Here is a 10,982-nt window from a genome sequence, read left to right on the forward strand (position 1 = left end):
GCCAGAACAGTCCACCTAGCTGTAAGGCAAGATATGATGGGAGAGAACAGTTACCTTAGATTAATATGTCTTCAGTAATGCATACTTACCATATATTGTTATTAACACAAAAGTCCACCTAGCTGTAAGGTAATATATGATGGGAGAAAAGCCCTACCTTTGAGTGAAATGTCTTCAGTAATGTATACTTACCATATATTGGTATTAACACAATAGTCCACCTAGCTGTAAGGCAAGATATGATGGGAGAGAACCGATACCTTGGGTTGCAATATCTGCAGTGATGTATACTTACCATATAACAGTCCACCTAGCTGTAAGGCAAGATATGATGGGAGAGAAGCCTCACCTGGGGTTGCAATATCTGCAGTGAGATATACTTACCATATAACACTCCACCTAGCTGTAAGGCAAGATATGGTAGGAGAGAAGCCCTACCTTTGGTGAAATGTCTTCAGTGATGTATACTTACCATATGTAATATGTATTACCAGAACAGTTCACCTAGCTGTAAGGCAAGATATGATGGGAGAGAAGCCCTACCTTAGATTGCAATGTCTTCAGTGATGTATACTTACCATATAAGTCTACCTAGCTGTAAGGCAAGATGTGATGGGAGAGAAGCCTTACCTGGGATTGCAATATCTGCAGTGAGATATACTTACCATATAACAGTCCACCTAGCTGTAAGGTAAGATATGATGGGAGAAAAGCCTTACCTTTGGGTGAAATGTCTTCAGTAATGTTTGCTTACCATATATTGGTATTAACACAATAGTCCACCTAGCTGTAAGGCAAGATATGATGGGAGAGAACCGTTACCTTGGGTTGCAATATCTGCAGTGATGTATACTTACCATATAACAGTCCACCTAGCTGTAAGGCAAGATATGATGGGAGAGAAGCCTTACCTGGGGTTGCAATATCTGCAGTGAGATATACTTACCATATAACACTAGTACTCCACCTAGCTGTAAGGCAAGATATGGTGGGAGAGAAGCCCTACCTTTGGTGAAATGTCTTCAGTGATGTATACTTACCATATGTAATATGTTTTACCAGAACAGTTCACCTAGCTGTAAGGCAAGATATGATGGGAGAGAAGCCCTACCTTAGATTGCAATGTCTTCAGTGATGTATACTTACCATATAACAGTCCACCTAGCTGTAAGGCAAGATATGATGGGAGAGAAGCCCTACCTTAGATTGCAATGTCTTCAGTGATGTATACTTACCATATGTATTACCAGAGCAGTCCACCTAGCTGTAAGGCAAGATATGATGGGAGAGAAGTCCTACCTTTCGGTGAAATGTCTTCAGTGGTGTATACTTACCACATATTGGTATTACCACAATAGTCCACCTAGCTGTAAGGCAAGATATGATGGGAGAGAAGCCCTACCTTACATAACAATGTCTTCAGTGATGTATACTTACCATATGTATTACCAGAACAGTCCACCTAGCTGTAAGGCAAGATATGATGGGAGAGAACAGTTACCTTAGATTAATATGTCTTCAGTAATGCATACTTACCATATGTTGGTATTAATACAATAGTCCACCTAGCTGTCCACCCACCTACCTTGTTGAATCCAAGATTTAATACCAACTTGGACCAAGTATACGTAGTATAGCGATGACTTTAGAAAATGTCCTTATGATATATCCCACTTTTATGGTGTACTTTCAGTGATTTACATATTAGAGTATCAAAAATATCATATCACTGTTACAGACCTGGCTGAGGACCACCTTGGCTTTGAAAGTACTTTTAAAAGGAAATGGTGTCCTGTTGTTTTGGTAGCACTGTGTAAAGTTTATGAATGAAACCTATCTATACCATCAATTTAGTCGAACTAGTTAACAAAGTGATCCATCCACTTGCCCATCAGCAGCTACCTATACCTAGAGACTTATGCTTAATTATTGTGAACAGTCCAGTTAGTTGTAAGGCAATAGTGGGAGAGAAACTAAACGTTTGAATGTTTGATTTAATCAATATTTGTCATCCTAAAAATAAAACATTGCTCTCAATAAAATGGTTGAAGGATAATGGTATTGGCTACATCTGAATATATATATATAAATGAGAGATATCAAAACATTGAAGTAAAAATTGGTAGAGATACAATGATTTACAGACAATTGGTTTTCATTGTGCCCATTTTTTGATAAAATTTTATACCATAAACTGGGAATTCCCCTCCAATATCTATATTCATAAACAGATGAATTGCATAGGCAGCATTATAATATTAGAAGAATTTGTATGTTGCTTCCTGACAATATTTCCTTGATTTTTTATACATTGCCTATAACTTTGATTATAGCAACTATATGTAAAAAGTCACACACGGATTTACGCACATTGTATTTTGATACCCTTAGAAATTATATACATGTTATCTTTGTTGATTCTTCCCACATGGAGAAAAGAAATATTGATTGGTTGTCAAACAACATTATTCTATTAGTTTTACTTTGATATACTGATATAATGGTAAACAACGTTTTCGTAAGATCATGTATACTTTACACACATATTATGTCAACAAATATGACGGGGAGGGGAGGGGGCATTGAGGAAAATTTGAGGGGCCTGACTGGGTGAGGGGTTACGGTGACATTGGTCATCCAGAGGTGACCACCCTCTACACCTAACTAGCTCCGTACATATAAAGAGACGTTCGCACAATGTTCGACAAGCTCACGATTATTAATTGCAATAACTTGAATAAACAACCTTCATTCGCTTAGGACAAAAAAACCTCCCCCCCCCCCCCTAAATGAACGTTCACAAGTGCCACATCGACACGTTTATATATGAATGATGTAAACCATAATGAACATTGTAGCGGTCACATCAACTTAGGCTAACGTAACAACCAAGTTCGTTTATTGAGCTTGTGACATAGAGCGACTGATCGCCCCTAAGTGAAGAAATGATTGGGAGAGAAGCCTTACCTCGTATATTATATACCTACCTATCATATGTTGTTTTTTTCAATACTTACATAGCAAGGCATCATATAAAAGGCAGGAGTTTTCTCATGTTTTATAAATTACACGCTTTATTTCCGGCTGAATAAATGTGACACTGCCATGGCGCCACTGACATTGGAGTCCGACCAGCACGAATGATAAGATTGAAAATCAACGATAAAACGCTACATTTTGTCACAATGGCGTAAGCATAAAGTGCAAATGACCGTGGATTATTTATATGAAATGGATGAGGTTGCAACTTACCGTGCTGACGTTCATCAACAAACTTTAAGGGAGATGTACTCACTAGTCACACATTTCAGTCGCACGATGTCAATGATGGATGACAACAGAAATAGAACGCGATACTCTTGTTGCCCTTGACGACAATAACTTTTAACGTTCTCGATCTTTGAACACTGGTGGCGCTCTCGGTTGTTTGACATGAATGAAAAGACATGGTGAAAAGAGCGCAATGATGTATGTACTTGTACGTAAATCGTAATGAAACTGATGGTGGGTTTTGTGTGTCAAATTTTCTACAGGTGTCTTACTTAGAACTTCTCTATTGTAAAGAAAACAACCAAACAGGATACACTGTAAGCCCACAGGAAACCCAGGAAATGTGTTACAAACAAATAAATGATCGATGAATTAAAAAACAAAACAAAATATGCGTGAGTAAATAAAAAATACCATAAATACGTGAAGAACTATCTATAACTTTCATTATCTACACATTTATATACACACTGGTCTGTTTAACAAACTATGTTGTTAGGGTTCTATACGCCACAGGGGCACATATTAATATTATTATCAGGAAAATATCAAACGAATCCTGCTGCTACAAATGTATCAATCTCTATACAAGTAGATGAAATTGTAGTCAAAACAACGTTATTATTTAGCAAGTACACAAGGAAAACAACAATCTAATGTTGTAAGATTGTTAGGGCACTACATGTCCCTATGCTATACCCTTAATATTATTCTTGGTTACTTGCAATGGCTGTCACCATTTACAATGTGATGATAAAATAATTAAAACCATGGATGTGTACATGCAATAAATTATTCTTATAAATAAAGTAACCAAAGTCGTTTTAAATTCAATTTTTGTTCAATCAAAATCTTGATCTCTTTATTTAAGGAAATATGTATGAAACAATATATGAATTGTTGAATTTCAGACTTTTTAGGCTTCACTAAAATTCCACTTAAACGGAAATGGATCTCCACCAACATCTTCAATGAATGAATTGGTCCCTGTCTCCTCTTTATATAATAGCGATCCTTCCGTAAAGTTTCTTTTACTTAATCTGCCCGCGGCTGTATCCTTTTTAGATACCCTGCTAACAACCAACGAGACAAATATTAAGGTTAAAACATTAAACTTCGATTTGTCTGACTTGTGTAACTTTCACCATGATGGATGTACTTGTAAGTGGGGCGGGGGCGATATTTTATAAACTTATTGTAAGAGTGTAAACACGATGATTAAAAGCGTGACATGATAACATATTCACAGCAAAAAAAATGAAAGATTTAAGAAAAGGAAAGGTTGGTCAATGTTGGTATTTGTTCGCTAAATTTGATGTCTTAACCCATATTCACACGAGGTTCGGGTTTGTAATAGGTTAACTGCAATAATTGTAGCTTTGTTTTTATTTACAATACTTTTTTTTATTCTTCTTTATATTTTATTTTGTGTGACAGTATGACGCAACATTTTTTTTTATTTCTTGCGGAGTTTGCAAAGAAAAACAAGCGGAGGACCGAGAGCGACGTAGCGAAACTGCTAGAGTACTGCATCTAGGTGATAGGTGTGGTATGTGTTTGGTAAAGTTTGTTTTTTTAAATCACCTGATATTCATAATGGTGGTCACGTGGTATATGAGTGACCCTGTATGACCTTGGGTTCACGCTAGACACATGCATAAACGGGTCGAGTGTGGAAGTAGGTCGCTTGTTCGGTTACAGAGACTGTCGTTGCAGCTTTGTACAGCACACCAGAGGTAAGTTGTAAAGGACTGAAACCTTGCAAACACAACTGCTATTACCATGCACAAGACTTTGGAAGACGTATGTATTGACACGCCCCCAGGATCTCACGGTATCACTATCACTATAGTCATCAGTCCAAAGTCTAAACTAAATTCTAATATTAGCATCGCATGCCCTTCTACATGCCCCTCCATGTTACAACTCACGCAGAGCTGAACTCACGTCCTTTGTCCAGAGTATAATGTAAACTTCTTTTATTATTTGAACAATTTTTGACATTGCAGACAAACTCTCAATGAACATGTTTGCTACACTTGTGGTACCGTACGTCACGGTAGTAGTATTTGATGGGGTCACAGAGTTTAGTTTTTGTGTCGACCTGGTTATAACTACGTCCTTGGTTTGGCTATGCAGTCAATCAATCATTTACTTACCCAACTCATGATCACACTATCAGAGAGTGTTGGTATATAGTACACAGAGGAATACAGCACTGAATGCAAACAGTACATGACACAAAATTGAGCTCCTTGTCATAGATAACATAAAAATATTACAGTACATGTGAATTACTGTACAGAGTTACAGGAGGCGGGCACAGATGAGGCTGTAACAACAAGCTATGTAATAATTTTGTATGATAGCTCACTGCTCAGCCTAACAGCAACCTCACTGTCGTAGTTCTCGGTGAGAAAGCAACTTCATGAGCACCTGTGGCTAGTGCTACATGCAGTTAATCATAAATCATGATTATAACTCTATTAAGTTCAATAATTTTGCAAATAACCAATTCATGATGTACTGTGGGAGCTCAGGCTCAGTTAGTTTTGTTTACAAATACAAACAAGTAAAAAGTAAACAAACAAAAACATAAACAAAGAAACCGATGCATTAGATAAATAAATGAATGAATGAATAAACAAAAACAAACCAACCAACCAACAAACAAATACTACCCCCAAATAGACACCAATGAGATACCCCTTTGTTTGTTTGTTTCTTGGTCGGTTGGTTGGTTTGTTGTTGTTTAGTCATTTATTTATCTATTTGTTTATCGGTTTATTAGTAATGATGATGGATTTACTTTGATTTGTATACTTACTACCTGGCTATGAGGGAACTAGTAGATGTCTATTACCCTGAGGGCAAATATTTCCTGAAGCTGGAAGCTGAGGGAAATAGTTGCTACATACAGCATGAAGGGTAATATTATGTCTACTAGTGCCCGAATAAGGCAAGGCAATAAATATACTTATATATATATGCTGTATGATATGCAATATCCTACCTGTATTGAATCCTTTTTATACCTTGTACAAGATATGAAGGGACTTTACAATGTCATGTTTCTAAAGTTGAAAACTGAAGTATCTGTTTCTATCACACAGCCAGCATATCGTACAATACATAGTCAAGTCTATAAATTGAGGCAAAAGTGTGTTAAATCGTGTCTTTGACATCACCAAATCACAGTGGGATTGAACTTGCAATGCACAAACTATGATAAGAACCATTGACTTGAGATCTAAACATTCATCCATTGTGACCGTAGTCTATTGAGGTGCCTTCCATTCGTCTATAATCATAACCCCGGAACAATTTTTTCAACACTTGACAGAGCATCAACAATGGATAAACATGAGCTTGTCCCAGATGTGATTGATAAATTACCAACTGATGTTGCTACTGTACAATGGGAGAATGGTGTAAAGACAGAGATTGGAAATGAATTAACACCAACACAGGTAAATCATATATTATAGCCTTCTTTTATTTCATCAAGTGTGTCTCCATAGCAATGTTTTTGCTAAGGTATCGTATTGGAACCTAGTAACAGAGTTGGGATTTCTAAACCTTTACCTTGTATCATATAATTAATGTGATATAGCATGATGACTCAAAAGATTATGGAAAGTTGGATAATAATAATAAATAATAATAATGTTGTGTTCTTATATAGCGCTTTCCCACACTGTGCTCAAAGCGCTTTACAATTATTACCCCTGGCTCAGATCAGAACGGCACAACGTCCCTTTAAGTCTTCCTCAACTCCCCAGGGAGCATACAATCCATTGCAGCCATTTCAGCGCATAGGATTAAAGCCTTCACATTGCAACCTCTATCCTACCAGGTCCCCAATTATACAGCTGGGTTGACTGAGGCACAGTCGTGGTTCAAATCTTGCCCAAGGACTTTAGCCACTCAAAAACAAACAGCAGGCATCGACAGGGCTCGAACCTGCAACCTGTAGATTCCAAGCCGGTCACGATAGATTTTACTTGCATTGACATGTGGGCTTGTATTTGCATATTTTTAGGATTTGAAATCCTAGTTTCATCAATGTCATTGCAGTATATTTCAGGCATCATACCAAGTCAGAAAGACTTAAGCCTTTTATTTAGATGACATGATGTTTTTTACATCTCACACAATGTATTTTGTTATGAATTATACAAACAAAATACAAGCACTTTATAGAGTGCATGAACATGAAATGTTACATTTTAGCTCACTGTGAACGCAGATTTGTGTTTGAATCTTCCTTATTTCGTCTGTTTTTTGTTTATGTAATTTGTTTATGTAATTTGTAACAAAAACCTTGAGCAAATGTAAAAATCATCATGCCACCTTACTGAAACTCTATAGTCACACTAGTTTTGGTAGTCATTGAAAGTCTTTAGTCACTCTAGTTTCGTAGTAACTTCCATAACAACATGCACCCAGAAGCATTTTTATGGTGATGAATTAGATTAATTCAATATAAGTAAATAATGGTTATTTATAATCAAAATATCATTCAGTTTTCCATGGGTGAAAAAGAATTCCAAATTGAATCATTATTGTAATTAGTATGTATTAAAACACATAAAACTCATTACAATTTTCACACAGGTTCAGAAGGCACCATGTACTCTATCTTGGCCAACAGAGACAGATGCCTTCTATACAGTACTCATGACAGATCCAGATGCACCCTCCAGGAAAGAACCTAAGTTTAGGGAATGGCATCATTGGCTGGTTGTCAATATTCCAGGATGTGATATCAGTAAAGGGGAAACAGTGATGGAATATGTAGGTTCCGGACCACCACAAGGAACTGGTAAGTGCATGATTGTACACTGAATTGTAAAATAAAATTTCAATATGTACTTATTTATTCACCACAGATAGCCTACCTGTAGACTTAAAGGACTAATTGTACTACACTATTTCTGCTATTCTAACTGACTAACTTTGTATTGTCTTGCAGCTGTAGTGGAAAAAAAAACTGACAGTTTGATTTTTTGAATTTTTACTCGTCCATCTCGTCTACAAACAGTCCATATAGATCTGCAGGTATTACATGTAAGCCATGTCCCACCACACATACCATGTGCAAAAAAATTAACATAAGTAGACTAGAATAGAATCTGTTTCCCATATAACCTCTCATGAAAACACCTAATTATGAATTCATCATGTGACCTGATTGTGATTTAAATATGTATCATTGAGTATTCCACCAATCAGGTTCTCTGGAGGAATGCAGGGAAATACTGGCAGTTGTAAAAACCATCGGTAGATGAGAGGGACAAGCAAAAATTCAAAATATCCAAAAATGTCAGTTAGGATAGTGCAAATAATGTAGAGGCGTTAGTCTTTCAAGTCGACAGACATGCTACAGTTAGGATAGCTGAAATAGTGTAGTAGCGTTTGTCTTTCAAGTCGACAGGCAGGCTACACCTCCAAGGAACTTGACAGGTACTTATATGATTGTACACTTAGAATCAATATATAGCTGTATACCTGCAATTTATTAAGTCAGTGTTTGGCCACATCAGAGGAACATTTAATGTGTGTCATTCAGAGTAATAAAACATCCAACTGGCAAAACACACATACCCAGAGTTGAGTATGTAGGTGTTTGGCTACTTCATGGAACTAGTATGTAATTGTACACTTACAATCATCCTATACCTGCACACCTGCAGTTGAGTACCTCAGTACTAGGCTACCACAAACAACTGGTATGTGGTGTGTAATATATTTATGCTCTGAGTAATAAAACACCCTAGCAGACTCGTAGAGTCTAGTTAAGTATGTCAATGCTTGGCCACCTCAGAGGCACTTGACAGGTGAGTATATGACTGTATGCTGTACCAGCTGTACACCTACATTTTAGTTTTTCTGCCAACGGTAGCCTAGCACAAAGAGCTGGGTCTAATCTGAGCTAAGTCTTTAACAAAATGCTATCAAAGAATATGCTGAAGTCCCACTACTGGTAAACTATTGTCCAGAGTGAAGCAATATGGCAATGGTCATTTAAAGAGGACTTTTGTTTATGTACCTTCACACTCACAGGACTGCATCGCTATGTGTTCTTGGTCTACAAACAACCAGGAAAGATTACCTACACTGATCCAGTACGTACCAATACTTCAGCTGATGGGCGTGGTGGTGTCAAAGCACGAGATGTTGCTACTAAGTACCAACTTGGGGATCCCATTGCATGTAATTTATACCAAGCTGAGTGGGATGATTATGTGCCATTACTGTACAAGCAGTTGAAGCCTTAATCATTGCCAAGGCTGTGTATACTGTGGATCATACTTTGGGAAGATTCCAATATGGAAGGAAAAGATAATGACATCTAACCAAGCTAAAAATAAAAATTTAATTTTTGTTTTTCGTCAGAGAAGCACTTTGCAATAACCTTTTTTTAAAATCATAAATTGTGCAAATTATCTAATGCATTCTTACAATTGATAATTTTCATGAAACTGTACGCAGTATGACTGGTCAACCGTACGTTTTAATTCTCTCATTATTTTTGTCAAAAAAAAAAGAAGTTAAAGAAATGTTGAGGTAATAAAGACTAGATTGCTAACTTGACTGAATTGTGGTCTTTGGTCATAACTTCCAGGATAACTTCAACAAGTCCACTGTACTTTTACTAACATGTCCGTCATGTTATAAACAGTTATCTTACTTTCATCTTCATAAAAGAGTCTTCATTCAAAACATCAGTTTGTTTTCTGCTTCTTAGGGTCTGTATTTTTTGTCAATAAAGACGCATAAAAATGTGCACTGTTATATCAAACTACCCAACATCTACAATCGGCTGATCATACCGCCACCTAGTGGTCACCTGTAACAATGCAATTTGTCATTCTGATGAGGATCGTCAACCAAGACAGATCATACTGCCACCTAGTGGTCACCTGTAACTATGGAATGTGTCATTCTGATGAGGATCATCAACCAAGACTGGTCGAAAGCACAATGCTAACATGTTGAAATACTTGTGCATTATAATCTGTGTATTAAACTCGCTATATATTTTTTACACTAAGGCCATGATGAACAGAAAAGTCATTCTTTTAAATCACATAACTGGTCAGTTATCATGTACAGCTGTGACAGGTAGATCATGTGTCAGTGCAGACAATTTTATCAGAATCAGAGGTCAACTGTCAGATACTCAATAAAAAGATGTGATTATTAAAAAAATGGCATCAATTTGATTGTATTCTGATATAGGTTATCCACGAGTAATGAGAAGATATTTATATTGATACACTACAAATAGCAGATTCGGGAAAGACAACTTTCACGTCTTAACTCCACTCTATTTGGTGGACAAACAGTGTTTAACCACATTGTACTTCTAGCCACATCACTTTAGTGAGGGAATTACATTTTCACAGTTTGATTTGATGATGATATTTTAACCACAGTGTGTCTGTAGTAGCCACCAAATGATATACATGTACTACTCTAGTAAACCTAGTCTCGGTTACCCAGACTCAACGCTGGGGGCGCTCTTCTACGAGACTTGCTTGGGGAGGTGTGGCAACAACATAGACAATTTTACCTGAGAATTTCACATTCATGCTAGTTTCATAACTCGAATTGCTCCACAGCAACATTTTTATTGCTAATACCTTAAAACTAAAACATTCCGTCCGTATTTTTTTTTCATTTTAAATTTGGTCTGACTTATTTTC

The 10,982-nt window shown here is 36.8% G+C and overlaps 1 protein-coding gene across 1 annotated transcript; it reads left to right on the plus strand.

Moving 5' to 3' along the window:
* Positions 1-4,919: 4,919 nt before the first annotated feature.
* Positions 4,920-10,438, plus strand: LOC144433938 (protein D3-like). The gene is made up of 4 exons (XM_078122348.1): positions 4,920-5,006; positions 6,614-6,740; positions 7,888-8,095; positions 9,337-10,438. The coding sequence occupies exons 1-4, from the start codon at positions 4,924-4,926 to the stop codon at positions 9,549-9,551; spliced, it is 633 nt and encodes a 210-aa protein (XP_077978474.1). The 5' UTR covers positions 4,920-4,923; the 3' UTR covers positions 9,552-10,438.
* The last annotated feature ends 544 nt before the right edge of the window (positions 10,439-10,982 follow it).

This window comes from Glandiceps talaboti, chromosome 4 (assembly GCF_964340395.1).
Source record: "Glandiceps talaboti chromosome 4, keGlaTala1.1, whole genome shotgun sequence".
Lineage (NCBI taxonomy): Eukaryota > Metazoa > Hemichordata > Enteropneusta > Spengelidae > Glandiceps > Glandiceps talaboti.

Coding starts and splice junctions, on each gene's coding strand:
- LOC144433938 (XM_078122348.1), top strand. CDS start 4,924: ATGCATAAACGGGTCGAGTGTGGAAGTAGGTCGCTTGTTCGGTTACAG. Junction 5,007..6,613: donor CTTTGTACAGCACACCAGAG/GTAAGTTGTAAA, acceptor AACACTTGACAG/AGCATCAACAATGGATAAAC. Junction 6,741..7,887: donor ATGAATTAACACCAACACAG/GTAAATCATATA, acceptor ATTTTCACACAG/GTTCAGAAGGCACCATGTAC.